We start from the raw sequence: 16,281 nt of genomic DNA on the forward strand, positions 1-16,281 counted from the left end.
CAAATCATGTTCTTGCTTATAAAGAGTTAACTCTAACTTGCAGAGTGTGATTTACTTGCTTCTGAGACTTGATTTCAAATATGATGGAGACTGTTGCGACCAGGCCTGAATTGCATTTCTGGAGAATGTTATGAACCTCCTATCCCTTAGAATAGGGTTGGGGAACCTTTTTCATCCTGAAAACCACATCCCCTTCTGGACAACCTTCTGGGGGCCATGTGATGCTGAAGCTTGTAGGGGCAGAGGCAAAAATGGGTGGAGCAATTAATATAAATCTTACCAGCGTACAACACACTAGCTTCTACACACCCACACACCCACACACCATTCTCTATCCTCGATACAGGAAAGCAAGAGGCATCACCAGAGTTCAAGGGCACATTCCAGCCAGGCAAAAATACAAAAGGATGTTATGAAGCAGAGGTCTGGAGAATTGCATTCGGTCTCTAACTCTACTTTAGAGGTCTACCAAATTCAAGCTTATATACGTAGAGCTATTTACCAGGATAGGATTAAACAGTCATGGAATGAATTGTCCCAAGCAGTTACAAAGGGGCTAGACAGAAATTGCAACACATTATTAAATAAATGTGTTCCTTAATCTGTTATGATCTGGCTCAAGAAGCCAGGATAGCACGGAAGAGGATAGTAATGGAAATAAAAATATACAAACATTTTATTTTATTTTAATTTTTTAAAAATTATATACCACAATAGTCTCAGGGCAGTTTACAAATATGCAATGCAACAAATAAAAATCAGATAAAACTATAAAATCAAACTTCAGTTAAATTGCCTGTCTTCTGAATTATGTCCATTTTGCCTTTTGATTTAAGTAGTCGTTTTCTCTGTAAAATATTCATCTGCATCAGCAACGATAAGAAGAAATGGAAATTTGTAATGACGAAGAGCTTTATTTCATTTTATTTTCTCTCTCCTTTTTTCAGCGTATTTTCTTAAATGGTCAAAAAACCCTTCAACACAATGACTGTTTGGCCACTGACATCTACTCTTCCATCAGGCCGAAGCAGAATCTTCAACCTTCCTCCACGAGCAGAACACTGAAATGCTAAACAAAGAGAGGGGGGAGGCTTGTATTTATATTTCCTATTATCTGTGTTCCCCATGAACGATGCATGCTGCAATGCTTGGTTGTCACTAATGAGCAGCACATGGGTTAAAGAAAGGGGAAAGCTCTATGGAACTACTGAACTCAGCAGAGCCAATCCACTGACAGGCTATGGTGAAGCCCTCACCCTAGACAGCAAATAGGGAGGACGCAAACTCCACCTGCCCCCACAAAACTCTGCTGCCTATGTGCATGTTACATGCTGCACAGTCTCTCCTCATGCTCCCTCCACCTTTGGGGGCCAGAGAAGAGCCTTCAAAGAAGGCATGTTTTTGAGTTAGGAAGAAAAGTGTCTCTTCAGAACTTACAGCTCTGTGAAGGAACTCTTAATGCACGAGCTCCTGCTCCCATGTAAGGTCTTACATATAAGAATTCCTTTACAGACAACCACATGGAACACATGTCTGGAGGAAGGATGCAGGGGATGGGGCTAAACGCATGGCCCTGCTCCTGAGTGAGCACGAAATTACCCCACACCAGAGTAATGTGTGAACTGATCTACAGTTTCAAGTAGATATGGAGACAGCAAATCCCATACTCATCTAGAGCCAAACAGCTTAAAAATAATACTGTACAAGTATTTCTTTAGATCCAGGCTTGAAAGACATATTGCCATTGATTTTAAGTGACCAATATCATCTTCACTTGCCTATGGTTCTTATTTTTAGAAGGAAAGCCACAGTAATTTTAGCCTGCTGCATGCAAACTGGAAAGAACAGCTTGGTTTAAATTTCTTCTTCTTTTATCAATTTTGGCAAGGGTGGAAAAACTAATACACCTGAGATCCTTGCACAGCACTGTGCCCATATACATTCCTGAACCCTTGCTTGCCTTCAGACCCTCTGGCTAAACAGGAGGAAAAATTAATGTGTAATTAAAGTTTCTGTGGATTTTATTTTCAACAGATTACATTTATTAAATTATTGAGCCCTAAGGCTTATTCTTATAATTGAAGAGAGATTCTTACCACACATTTCCTTTTTCCCCAGTTGTTGTGACCAGTAACTACTTAAGACAGTATGAGCAGATCCTGGAAAGAAAATGAAAAGATGTAATAATCATAACCCAAAAAGTGTAACATTTTTAGGGTTCAAAGCACACCACATGCATTTTTAAAAAATAATCCTTATAATGCCACAGTAAGGTAATAATAATAATAATAATTTTAATAATAATAATAATTTATTATTTATACCCCGCCCATCTGGCTGAGTTTCCCCAGCCACTCTGGGCGGCTCCCAATCAGTGTTAAAAACAATACAGCATTACATATTAAAAACTTCCCTGAACAGGGCTGCCTTAAGATGTCTTCTGAATGTCAAATAATTCTTTATCTCTTTGACATCTGATGGGAGGGCGTTCCACAGGTCGGGCGCCACTACCGAGAAGGCCCTCTGCCTGGTTCCCTGTAGCCTCACTTCTCGCAATGAGGGAACCGCCAGAAGGCCCTCGGCGCTGGATCTCAGTGTCCGGGCTGAACGATGGGGGTGGAGATGCTCCTTCAGGTATACAGGACCGAGGCCGTTTAGGGCTTTAAAGGTCAGCACCAACACTTTGAATCGTGCTCGGAAACGTACTGGGAGCCAGTGCAGATCTCTCAGAACCGGTGTTATGTGGTCCCGGCGGCCACTCCCAGTCACCAGTCTAGCTGCCGCATTCTGGATTAATTGCAGTTTCCGGGTCACCTTCAAAGGTAGCCCCACGTAGAGCGCGTTGCAGTAGTCCAAGCGTGAGATAACCAGAGCATGCACCACTCTGGCGAGACAGTCCGCGGGAAGGTAGGGTCTTAGCCTGCGTACCAGGTGGAGCTGGTAGACAGCTGCCCTGGACACAGAGTTAACCTGTGCCTCCATGGACAGCTGTGAGTCCAAAATGACTCCCAGGCTGCGCACCTGGTCCTTCAGGGGCACAGTTACCCCATTCAGGACCAGGGAATCCTCCACACCTGCCCGCCTCCTGTCCCCCAAAAACAGTACTTCTGTCTTGTCAGGATTCAACCTCAATCTGTTAGCCGCCATCCAACCTCCAACCGCCTCCAGGCACTCACACAGGACCTTCACCGCCTTCACTGGTTCTGATTTAAAGGAGAGGTAGAGCTGGGTGTCATCTGCATACTGATGAACACCCAGTCCAAACCCCCTGATGATCTCTCCCAGCGGCTTCATATAGATGTTAAAAAGCATGGGGGAGAGGACGGAACCCTGAGGTACCCCACAAGTGAGGGCCCAAGGGTCTGAACACTCATCCCCCACCACCACTTTCTGAACACGGCCCAGGAGGAAGGAGCGGAACCACTGTATAACAGTGCCCCCAGCTCCCAGCCCCTCTAGACGGTCCAGAAGGATGTTATGGTCGATGGTGTCAAAGGCCGCTGAGAGATCCAGCAGAACTAGGAAACAGCTCTCACCTTTGTCCCTAGCCCGCCGGAGATCATCAACCAGCGCGACCAAGGCAGTTTCAGTCCCATGGTGAGGCCTGAATCCCGATTGGAAGGGATCCAAATGGTCCGTTTCCTCCAGGCGTGCTTGGAGTTGTTCAGCAACCACCCGCTCAATCACCTTGCCCAAGAATGGAAGATTTGAGACTGGGCGATAGTTGGCCAAATTGGCCGGGTCTAAAGATGTTTTTTTAAGAAGCGGTTTAATGACCGCCTCTTTCAGCGGGTCTGGGAAGGCTCCCTCACAGAGGGAAGCATTCACCACCCCGCAAAGCCCATCGCCCAGCCCTTCCCGGCTCGCTTTTATCAGCCAGGATGGGCAAGGATCAAGAAGACAGGTGGTCGGTTTCACTCGTCCAAGCAGCCTGTCCACATCCTCGGAGGTAACAGATTGGAATTGATCCCATATAACAGGACCAGACAGAACTCTAGCACTCTCCCGCCCTGGCCCTGCTCCCACTGTGGAGTCTACTTCCTTCTGAATCTGAGCGATTTTATCTGCAAAAAACTTTGCAAAAGCATTGCAGGAGATCTTGGGGTCCCTACCAGGCCCCGGTGGTACAGGTGGTTCCGATAAACTGCGAACCACCTGAAAAAGTCTCCTGCTGCTGTTTTCTGCAGATGCAATGGAGGCGGCGAAGAAGGCCCTCTTCGCCGTCGCCATTGCCACTTGGTAGGCTCGACGTTGAGCTCTAACCCGTGTCCGGTCTGATTCAGAATGAGTTTTCCGCCACCGGCGCTCTAGCCGTCTCAACGATTGTTTCATCACCCTCAGCTCCGGGGAGAACCACGGGGCTGTCCGGGCTCCATGCAATCGGAGAGGGCGCTTCGGAGCCAGACAGTCAATAGCCCTGGTTAACTCCGCATTCCAGCGTGCCACCAGGGAATCAGCTGAAAGGCCATCAACTTGGGATAAAGCATCCCCTAGGTAAGGTAAGGCTGAATTATTATCCTCATTTGAAAACTGGCTGTCACATGGGGAAGGGCAGTATTCTGCAAAGACCTTTGGGATGTGCAGAACATCTCCACACATTAGAATTCTCCTCCATGCCTTGCAGTCATGGGGGCTAAAGCATCCAGAATTGAAGAAAGAAGGCAGATTTATCTTTAACCAGGCCTTTGGCTGATTGACATCTGATGCCCTTTTAAAATGTATTGTGGAAAGGGGGATTATTGGGTTGTCATTGCTTTTTTGTTTTTATTATGTATTTTCTGTTTTTTACATTGTGATTTTTATATGTGATTTTATTTTTTGAACCGTCCTGAGATCCAAGGGTATAAGGCTGTATACAAATACTACCTTCCAGGACTCTGTTTCTTCAACATGGTAGAGTGGGAAGACTTGACAGATGACCATATTTTATCAAATTGGTTTTTTAAACAACAAGAACCCATAAACACCAAGCTTTTGAGTGTGTGTTAAAAGCCATTATAAATATTGATTGTGGTATATTTTATTTTTATTTGTCCTTCACTAGTTCTAGGTCAACCTTTCAAATTATACCAAAACTAAAACTCACTCATGTGCATGTGGTCCTCCTGAACAATATAGCATCTAGCATCCATTTTATTGTTGATTCATTTACTTTTCTATTTCAAGAATCTCTTAAGGGTTTTAAACACCAAATAGGCACATCTATATACACATGTATTTTTTTTAAGCTATCATGTTAATCCAAAATAGTTACATATAACAAATAATGCTTGGCCATGTATAGTGCCATGGGCATTCATAGGCAAAAACCTGCCTCAACAGATGTATCTGATGAGAGTAAAAGCTCATTTTGCTCATTTGTTAAAGGTATCATTGGCTTTTTTTGTTTTTTGTTACAGCAGAGTAGCCCAGCAGTTCATCTGAATTTTGTACATAGTAAAGCTTCCAACAAGGGACGCGGGTGGTGAAGGGACACGGGTGTCGCTGTGGGTTAAACCACAGAGCCTAGGGCTTGCTGATCAGAAGGTCAGCGGTTTGAATCCCCGCGACGGGGTGAGCTCCCGTTGCTCGGTTCCTGCTCCTGCCAACCTAGCAGTTTGAAAGCACGTCAAGTGCAAGTAGATAAATAGGTACTGCTCTGGCGGGAAGGTAAATGGTGTTTCCGTGCGCTGCTCTGGTTCGCCAGAAGTGGCTTAGTCATGCTGGCCACATGACCCGGAAGCTGTACACCAGCTCCCTCGGCCAATAAAGTGAGATGAGCGCCGCAATCCCAGTCGGCCATGACTGGACATAATGGTCAGGGGTCCCTTTACTTTTACCTAAAGCTTCCAACAGGAATTATTCCCCTATGTTTAATAAAAATGAGAGCAAAGCCCTGCTTAAACACACAAACACACCTGTGACAGGATCTTCTAAAATTCCAACCCATGGAGCAAAGTATCGAGAGAAAAAGTCATAGCTTTCATGTTTTCCGTGGAAATCTCCTTTAAGTGTGACTATTAATCCTTGGACTTTCCCAGTCTTCTCAGCCAGCAAAAGTTCTTGGCCATTCACTTGTATTTTCTCCAAATCAGACCTTGAGGTTAAGCATGAAATGTTAAATATTTAAATATATTTTTCCTATGCATGCAAATTTAAAGCTAAAACATCCCAGTGAGAACAATTCTGAACTGAAACATACTGCAGTTCTGGGTATCTAAAGTAAGGATAGTGACAGTAAGAGCAAGTGCCCAGTACTGGTATAATGTCTACAACAGCCTTCACCAACTTGGTGCCCGCCAGGGGTTTTGCAGTGCCAGTCAAACAGAATAAGGCATCAAAGGAGGGGAGGTGGGGTTCACATTAATTTACATATAACAAAGATGGCGAGCCTATGGCCCCCTAGACCTTGTTGGAGTCCAACTTCCATCAGCCCAAGCCAGCACAGCCAATGGTCAACAATGAGGGGAGCTGCAATCCAGCAACCATCCGGCGTGCCAAATATTCCCCAGCCTTGCTAATAGCTAATGAAATTTGTAGAAAAACACATATACCTTCCATAAGCATCACTGAGGCAGACAAGGAGCTTCTTTGTGTCAGGAGAATAGCGAACATCTTGAACATTCATATCGCCTACAGCTGCCTGGTAATAAAATATTACAGGATGAACCCCAAAGAACTAGAGCATCTCCTAAATTACAATCATTAAGGATGCATTACATTCTCAGTCAAATCAAAGGATGCACACATTTTAGGCACACGTGTGGGAGAACAGACAGATGACTTCCTCTTCTTAACACTTTGAGAACCCAAATTTAAACCCCTCTCCCTCTGGAATAAGTTGTGTGTGTGCTCCAGATGCAGAGAGAGCTTACTCATATTTGCATCAGGATGACGTACAGGGCTCAAGCTTCATATGGTGCAAATAAACACAGAAAAAGAACATGCAGTCTACATGTGTTTTCTGTCTGCTCACTCAGATTCCTCCTAGTTTGTTTAGAACATTTGGAGAAGCCACTCTTAAACACATGGACTGGTGCCCAAGAGCTCAGAGATAATTTGGCTGAGATCTTCAAAGCCGAAAGGAGAGATACATTCACTTTTCATCTCCTCCCACAGTACCTTGACACTATTAATGCAGCTCAGTCTCTACTCCTTTAATTGGATCTGTCAAAAACCAAGAAGCACCCATACTCTCTAATGTAACCCCTAGTGTGCATGATTATCCCATTTTATCCTCACAACAGCCTTGCACAGTAGGCTAGACTGAAAGTTGGGGTCAGGCCCAAAGTGTACCTAATGTCCAAATGTAGATTTGAGCCCAGTTCTGTTCACCACAAACCACAGACTTTCCCTACTTTATTAATGGAACAATTTTGCAATATGGACACAGTAACTAATCTAATATAGTGGCACTACCTGGAATAAAATCTTTTATCACAGAGCTAGCATCGATGATTAATCAAATGTTTCATAAATATTCAAATTGCATCTGCATAATTTGAGGTACAGAGGATGCTTGCTACATGCAGGCCAATATGGCATGGGGAAAGAGACATAACGATGTATAATGTGTATGGCATAGAGCAGTGGTGCCCAATTGGTGGCCCGTAGAGCCCGGGGGGGGGGGTGTCTATGTAACCCACCCAGGGTGTCCATGGCACCATTCACGTAACAAAAGCTACCATATATCAAAAATTTTAAAAGTAGGGGGTTGATGGGTTGGCTTTGGAAAAACAGAAGATCTGTAGTAATTGGAAACCACTGACATAGAGGTTTACCGGCAGTCCCTTGCAGGGTTAGACATGCCTCACTCTGCAAAAGTGTATAGCGCAGTAATAAGGATGATGATGCTGAATTGTTGGAATACTCTCTGTTATTCACTATACATTTAATAAAATCACAATAAATAATATAAGGATTACACGAATTACCTTCACTAACTTTTCCACTTCCTGGAAATCCTGGATGAAAAGAAATAAATATGTATACAATGATTGCTCTTAACTAATCTTTTGGAAAAATGCTGGCAATTTAAGTTTATCTAACCTGTGGATAAGTAGGATAAAGAGGTAAGTCCAGGATAATACGATCGCCTGCTTGTCTGGCATTTAATTCTCCACTCAGAGTTACGAAAGTGAGGGTTGAATTCACATTTTCTGTTTTTAAAATTAGAAACATATAACTGTAATATAGGTTGAAAGGTATATTTGCAAATAACTTATAGCTTAAATGTTAATTACTCTTGTTGTGGAATAACACAGCTGCTGAGGCAAGGGTAGCGTGGCCACAGAGTGGGACCTCCTTAGCTGGTGTAAACCACCTTAATCCAAAATGGGAACCTAGGAAAAGAAAATTCAAGAGTCAGGTTTACAGTAAACTCTTCCTGTAGCTTTACGGCTGTATCACACCAGATTTTCAGCCATTTACTTGCCCTTTTATAGTGTTACTGCATGTGAATCCCTTTCCACATAACACCTGTGGTTTTCTTTGATAAAACAGAAAGAAAACACCCATCTATTTGTAACATGCCAATGACCGATATTAATTTTTAAAAATGGAAGTATGGGTATGGTAGGTATTTGAGAAGATGAATCAGTAGCCTCCCTATAGGCTATTGTGTGTGTCAGCTAAAAATGTTCCACAGATGAAAATTCCTCCAAGATGAAGAAAATGAGATGGAACTACGCCCTGGACTGCCTGTGCTACAAAATGAGATGGCGCATTCCTGAGGTGGCAAGAGTTGGTAACACCACTCCAGGTTGCATGTGACAGATGCCATTCTTAATGCATCTCTGAGTTGTTGTTTTAATTCTCTGTAAGAAAGCTAGCAGATTAGGAATAAAAATTCTTTAATCTGTGTCACCCCTTCTGCTACTTTTCTGCTTGCAGGGAGATTTTATACAAAGGAGCATTCAGTGGTATCTCTCTGCTTTAGTCTTAAGCAATACAGTCCACTCTGCCACATTAGAAATTGTAGAATTCCCAGGGTTCCTTGGGAAAAAAGTTTAACTGTTAAACCAGATTAGGTCTGTAGTATGTTTATACACCAAGTATTTATTGCCTCAACTTACATTATAGTCTACTAATTAAAGTATCAACCTTCCTTAATATTTTTAAGCAGGGGATACCTTCTGCTGAAGTCAACTGAAAATTACCGCTTATTTTAATGTAGTCTTACTTCTTGCAAAGTCATCAGTAGGATGCAGTTTTCTGATGAATGCCGTTTCTGAGAGGTTCATTTCTGTTGCGATTTTTTGGTGCCAACCTTCTTCCAGTTCCTATTTTTTTAAAAAATCAAATAATTGCCTGTGAATTGGTATTATTTATTTTACAGCAAAATAAAAGACCTGATAAACAAAGAGCCTAGCATTACACATGAAGCTTAAATAGGTTCATGGTACTGTTTCTTATTCAACAGAGATGCAGAAGCAGTAGGAATGAAGAACTAAAAAAATAACCTGCAAGCCACCCCAAACATCACCTCTGCCATTAGGAGGCAGTTCCCTATGAGATACCATACAATACGTCTGGAATTCCCTTGACATAGCAGGGCGGGAATTGCTGGGAAAATCTGGATGTATAGTAAAAACACTTGTTGAATGATCAAAACTAAGTTTAAGTTCTTCACAAACTGGATAAACTTAGTTTTGATCATTCAGCAAGTGTACAAAATATTAAGAAAACTGGATGACATGAGGTGAAAAAGTTGGATCACTTGATATGGAATGACCCAGCAAAGCAAAACAAAACAGAAACCCACAAACTCAGACAACTAACTAGCACCATCTTGTGGTAGTTTTGAAATATAGCAATCCTGTGTTTTCTTATTTTGACCTAACTGACCCAGGGGTTTGTGGGGCCCTGTGCACAGTCCTTTATGGGGGACCTGTTCATTCAACTAAATAAACATGACCATGCCCAAATTAGGGTGTATGAGATGATATTACTAATGTTTCTGCCTTTGTGCTGTGCTCACCCCCAACAACTTGGGAACAATCCCGGCAGCAGGCTAAGTAGGAAAAAACGGTGATGATACAGTCGTACTTTGGATCCCAAACGCCTTGGGAGTCCAACGTTTTGGCTCCTGAACGCCGCAAACCTGGAAGTGAGTGTTCCAGTTTATGAATGTACGTCAGATGGGGCTTCTGATTGGCTGAAGGAGCTTCCTGCAGCCAATTGGAAATCACGCCTTGGTTTTCGAAAGTTTTGGAAGTCGAACAGACTTCCGGAATGGATTCCGTTCAACTTCCAAGGTACTACTGTACTACTAATGATGCCCTTGAAATGCCTCCCCCATAACATTTGGGAAAAATCAGGGGAAACATGATAATAATGATGATAATAAAGGTTATGATAATGACTCTGCACTCCCCCAGCCTCAAGCAACTTGGGAACAATCCAGGAAAAGAAAATAATTATGATCCTTCTGCACTGGGCTCCTTCCCTCTCCCCACCAAGAAAACCTCAACAGCTTGGGAACAATCAGGAAAATGTCTCTGTACCCCCACTCCCCCCCAAAAGACAAATCAATAAAAGATGGGAGGATGAGGAAATCTGGGCTACCCTGCCCCCCCAACCAAACAGCTTTGGAACAATCCTTCCTGTATGGCAGGCTTCCTCAACCTCAGCCCTCCAGATGTTTTTGGCCTACAGCTCCCATGATCCCTAGCTAGTAGGAGCAGTGCTCAGGGATGATGGGAATTGTAGTCTCAAAAACATCTGGAGGGCCGAGGTTGAGGAAGCAGGCTGTATGGCATGGCATGGAGAAACAATAAAAAACTATATGCAGAGGGTACATAACTCTAGAAAATTAGCCAAACCACAGTCTAAAGGTCAAGTCACATATATACGATACATCAGAGCTTTCCAAACTGTGCCGGACATGTTAGTGTGTCAGCTGCAGTGTGTAGATGTGTCACATGAACGCTCCCCACGCTCCTTTCGGGGCTGAAAAGTGGTTAGTTTAACCTCTGGTTGGCTAGTAAAACTGAATTACTGTGTCATGAAATAATGCATGTCTAAAAAGTGTGTCACCAACATGAAAAGTTTGGAAAGCTCTGCAATACATGGTCCAAGATTTAATGATTCAAGATACAGTGGTACCTCAGGTTAAGTACTTAATTCATTCCGGAGGTCCGTACTTAACCTGAAACTGTTCTTTACCTGAAGCACCACTTTAGCTAATGGGGCTTCCTGCTGCTGCCACACCGCCGGAGCACGATTTCTGTTCTTATCCTGAAGCAAAGTTCTTAACCTGAAGCACTATTTCTGGGTTAGCGGAGTTTGTAACATGAAGCGTATGTAACCTGAAGCATATGTAACCTGAGGTACCACTGTACAAGTACATATTTGCAAATGGGCATCCAGAGACAGAGATGGCATGCCAATTGAGCTACTGAATCCTTGGCACAGCACTCCTGAGCACAGCCAGTGTAGTTGTGTGGCCAAACATTCTTAAACACCAGCCAAAAAAGCTGCTGAGCAATGGATTCAGACAGGCACAAGAGGAATTCATTGACAAAGGTTACAGACGTATGAGAAAGTGCTGAGATTACAGGGAGACAAAGAGCACAAAGAAAGGCAGATAAGGGTGCAAGGGACAGAGAGGGGCAAAAGGCACAAATAAAATCCAGTGGGCAACACATGCACAAACAGGAAAAGAACTTGTTAGGAACAAACATGGAAAAAAGTCTCATACTGAGTCAGACTATTGGTCCATCCAGTACATTATCTAAGACTGTCAACCTGAGGGTGCCATGGCACCTGTAGGCACCAAGTTGATGACCTTCATGTGTTTTTTGGAGTCAATCCACTGCCTTCTCTTATGGAGGAGCTTTTCTGAATGAGGGGATCTAGTTCTTCAAATGCCACTATCATCCACAAGTGCCTAGAAACATTCAAATATTTGTCCAAGAAGGCTAGAATGTTAGTATCTTCAGGGTCCAGGTCCAGTTTCCATAGGAGTGGCCTGATCACTGCCTGATCTAAGGTTATTTTCTACTTCTTGATTGTGGCACAGCAGTACAGTGGTACCTTGGGTCACAAACACTCGGGTTACAGACTCCGCTAACCCGGAAGTAGTGCCTCGGGTTAAGGTCTTTACCTCAGGATGAGAACAGAAATTGTGTGTCGGTGGCGCGGTGGCAGTGGGAGACCCCATTAGCAAAAGTGGTACCTCAGGTTAAGAACGGTTTCAGGTTAAGAATGGACCTCCGGAACGAATTAAGTTTGTAACCAGAGGTACCACTGTAGTCATGATCACAGATCATAAAAAGATGCTATGCCGTTGAAGGGGCTGGAACACCTTAAAAAGTAGCAATTGACATTTTTCAGTCGTACTTGGTTGACAAAATACCTTGGGTTGGGCTTTGTTTAAATCAATACGACTAAATCAGATTAAATCTAAGCATTGTGCACAACTGTTTCATAAATATGACTGCCAGTGCTTATGAAATAGGCTAATTTGGAATTCAATCTGTGTTCTAAAAAACTCTGGAAAACTTAGCAGGGATTTTTCAGTGAGGGAAACATTAACTGCAGAAATGCTTCCTGGAATTCTTGACATTACTGTGAAAAGTTTCCTGAGGGCAGGAACTTTTGAAAAACACTGGGCCAGATAAACAGCACAGGAATTTTCTGTACCCACAACAAACCAATCCTTAGTCAAGAAAAGCATCACTAAAAATTAACATAACTGGCACCAGTCACACACAGCAAAGTTTTGTAATGTAGGGAGCTGCCCTACACTGAGTCAGGCCATTGGTTTATCTAGCTCATTATGTCTACAGCTCTCCAGGGTTTCAGGCAACATCTCTCCCAGCAATACTACCTGGAGATGTTGGGGACTGAGCCTAGGAACTTCTGCATGCAATGCTGATGCTCTGCCACTGAGCCACAGGCTTTCCCTGACAAACATCAGCATTCTGGTAAAGACAAGTTTCAAAAACTTACATCTTCAAGAAGACAAACAGCTGCAGGATTTCCAGAAAACGGCTGATCTGTAAAGGCATCAACTGTGAAAATAGAAATCTGCATTTTCTTCCCTTATTCTTGGCTGCTTTTAAAAATGGAGTTTTGCAAACTGCTGACTCATCTTCTCAGCTGTTGCATAAATGGCTGAGTTAATATTACACCAAGTGAAATATTACAAGTGTAATGTTACACCAAGTGAGTACAAAAAACTGGTAGCTTTGCCAACACTTATTTTCCTTTTTTTCTTCCTTACATGTCCCAGCCCAGCAATCACATTTTTAACATTTTCCCTATATTTATAAGAAATTCCAACATTATTTTAATGACTGTTGCTGAAATTATAAATTCCCTTTTACATGTGTGTCAATGTGATTTACAAATATATCATAAAAACAGCTGAAATGGTTTTTAAAACTATATAAAAAATAACTGAATATACTGTAGGTTTAAAAACAATACAAAATGAACATCTGTGGCAAAGGATTTTTGAGCTGCTGGAAAACCTTGTTCACACAGAAACGTCTTCCATTGTTTTAGAAAGTACAGATAGTGCATGCCTGGTATATTTCAACAGGGTTGCTGTTCCACAGAATGGAGCAGCAACACAGAAAGCCTTGTTCTGAGTTACTGTGGAGCCAGTTTCTGATATTTGGGGGACTTTATCAGCAGTGTAGCAACCACCAGCAGCTTACTGAGCTTTTTTAGGAAGTTGTGGATTTTAGGGATGGGAAGTGGCTCCGCCCCCTTGCAGCATCCAAGATGCCCAGCAACCACGGTTCCACCCTCAAACTCCTCTGCTGCCCAGAATCCCAACCCCTGATGCACAGCACAGACTCCCATGGTGCCCTACCCCCCCCCAGTGCAGACCGCCCCCCTGCCGCAGGCTAGCTACGTTACTGGACTTTAGGAAGAAACATTGCAGTGACCTGTTGGATATACTGTATGGATATATAAAGGATAAGGTGGCCTCTTTAAAGGTTAAGCATCAAGAAAAGCTAATTTATGTGTGGAGTTAATTTTTATTAACTGAATTTGGAGAATTATTTCTGTTTATCTCTGTAGAAAGAAACACAATAGACGTGAAATTCTACGCATTTACTCAGAAAAAAGTCTTATAGTGTGTTCAGCGGTGCCGATTCCTGTGTGTCCATAGGGCTTGGGGGCCATAATTATTTTTTTTAAAAAGAGTCCTCACCTTGAAGAGTAAGAAATTGTCTTTAAGGTGCAACAATAATTTGTTGTTTTTGCTGCAACAGATGATTACAGATACCTTTCTGGAAACAGTTGTTTACCTAGGCAAGCAGTATATCATGTTTTAAACATTAAGGGGCAATTATTCTGTGATGCAATAAAAGTTATGAGTTTAAGATTGTTCTTTGGAATCAGCATGCATACTCATTGCCCATTAATCACTTTAAAATCAATAGGGCTTATGATACACCAGATTGGGAACTGTGAGGATTATTTTTCCCTTTTGCATGATATTCTTCCTAGGAGGCAGGAGGTATAACCTTCCATTGGCTCTTTGTTCTCTGGCTGAAAGATGGGGGCAGTGTGTCGTTCCTTTGAGCCAGGGGTCAGCAAACTTTTTCAGCAGGGGGCCGGTCCACTGTCCTTTAGACCTTGTGGGAGGCCTGACTATATTTGGGGGAGGAGAATGATGCAAGAGCACCACGAGCTGCTTACCTGTGTCTTGCGAGCAGCAGGGGCTGGCAGCGGCGGAGGGACGATGAGCGGTGCGCAAAAGGGCTCCAGAGAGAGGCTGCTTAAAATGGCAGCGGCTCGAGCGCTGCTGCTGCTGGCACCAACAAAGCCCAGCCCCCTTCCTTCTCTAGGCAGAGCAGGGAGAAACCAGGAGGGAGGAGGCGCCGCCACTGCTGTGTGAGGGAGAGAGAAAGGGAAAGAATGCACGCGCTGGCGATCCACACAGCGATTTCTGGATCGTCTGCGGCCCAGATCCAGAAGGCAATTGGGCCTGATCCGGCTCAAGGGCCTTAGTTTGCCGCCCCATGCTCTGAGCACTGCAATTCCAGGACTAGTGGGCAATTTACTTTTCAAATGTAAATGAATAATAATATTAATAATAATAATTTATTAATATCCCGCCCTCCCTGCCCAGGCCAGGCTCAGGGTGGCTAACACCAAATATAAATTACAATAAAACATAATAGGAGGCGGGACAGTTAATTAAAATACAGCTTAAAATGCAGCCTCATTTTAGTAGTAGCCATAAATCAAGACCATAAAGGGAGGAAACATCAGATATGAAGTAGTAGAGCACTTACTTGCTTTGAATGCAAAAGGTCCCCAGGTCAAACCCTTGCAGGACCAGGTACAGATCTCTGTATGAATCCCTGGAGTCATTGTCAGTGTGTAGACAGTACTGAACTAGGTGAATCACTGGTGCTCCTCAGCACCTTCCAATATTCCCAAAATAAATGTCAGTTTGAACAGGACTGTTCCTCCCCAATGCAGAATGATACGATATCCCGAGCCACCATGTGGCTTTAGAGCTCAGAGATCAACATGATTCTCTCACTGCACCAGTTGTGGGAGAAATGCTGGGACCAAACATGCCCCTTGTACACTGCCATGATAGACTTGATGCCTAAGCTCTACAAGATGATTGCGTCTTTTCAGAAGAACATATGCAGCACTGTCCAGTATGATGGTTCATCCTTGGACACCTTCCCTAGAAAGAGAGGCATGAAACAAGGCTGTGTCTCAACTCTCTTTGACATATCCACCTCCCTGCTGCTCTCATATGGTACACTTCTTCCATTGCCTCTTGAGACAGACAGATGCCAATAATAGGATTTCACTGAATAATCCATTGAAGGAATATCCAAGACCCTGGCAACGCTTCTTACACTCAATGTGACACAATTGCAAACAGCGTCACTATTTATTTTCTCCTTGTTGCTATTTAAGCTCCTTAACAGACTCTCCAGTATTCTGTCAACTGAAACTAAACGTGCTCCTTTTGTATTACAAAGACTTGTGTTTACACATAAGACAGTTTCTGACCTATTGTGGTGAGTTGTGACTTAGTAGCTGGCTGGTAGGGATGCCATATGTCCTTTTTTCCATGGGTAGTGTCGTTAAATTATGGTCCCATTATTTTGAACTCACTGGCCTTACTGGCACAGCATTAGCAACAGGTACCTTGAAAACACCTGCTTATCAAGGCCGAAAGCATCAACGAGTGGGATTACGCAGCGCTAAACTGCACACTCGGCCTTGGAAGGCTTTCCTTCTGCGCATGCGCCCCGCCATCTCGCTCCCTCGACCTAAACGGCTGTCGCCCCATTCTCCTCCGCGGCGCAT

The 16,281-nt window shown here is 43.4% G+C and overlaps 1 protein-coding gene across 3 annotated transcripts; it reads right to left on the reverse strand.

Moving 5' to 3' along the window:
- Nucleotides 1-666: 666 nt before the first annotated feature.
- PBLD (phenazine biosynthesis like protein domain containing) lies at nt 667-16,164 on the reverse strand. 3 transcript variants are annotated; one of them, XM_079977368.1, is made up of 9 exons: nt 15,982-16,164; nt 9,161-9,260; nt 8,223-8,321; nt 8,029-8,138; nt 7,914-7,943; nt 6,534-6,622; nt 5,898-6,076; nt 2,097-2,159; nt 667-1,069 (listed from the first exon to the last, which is right to left on the reverse strand). In XM_079977368.1, the coding sequence occupies exons 2-9, from the start codon at nt 9,219-9,221 to the stop codon at nt 957-959; spliced, it is 744 nt and encodes a 247-aa protein (XP_079833494.1). In that variant the 5' UTR covers nt 9,222-9,260; nt 15,982-16,164; the 3' UTR covers nt 667-956. The 3 variants fall into 3 exon arrangements, with proteins under 3 accessions (XP_079833494.1, XP_079833495.1, XP_079833493.1); XM_079977369.1 differs by lacking the exon at nt 15,982-16,164 and adding an exon at nt 15,240-15,351; XM_079977367.1 differs by lacking the exon at nt 15,982-16,164 and adding an exon at nt 12,934-13,146.
- Between the last annotated feature and the right edge of the window lie 117 nt (nt 16,165-16,281).

Source organism: Podarcis cretensis, assembly GCF_951804945.1.
Source record: "Podarcis cretensis genome assembly, chromosome: 5".
NCBI classification, from domain to species: domain Eukaryota; kingdom Metazoa; phylum Chordata; class Lepidosauria; order Squamata; family Lacertidae; genus Podarcis; species Podarcis cretensis.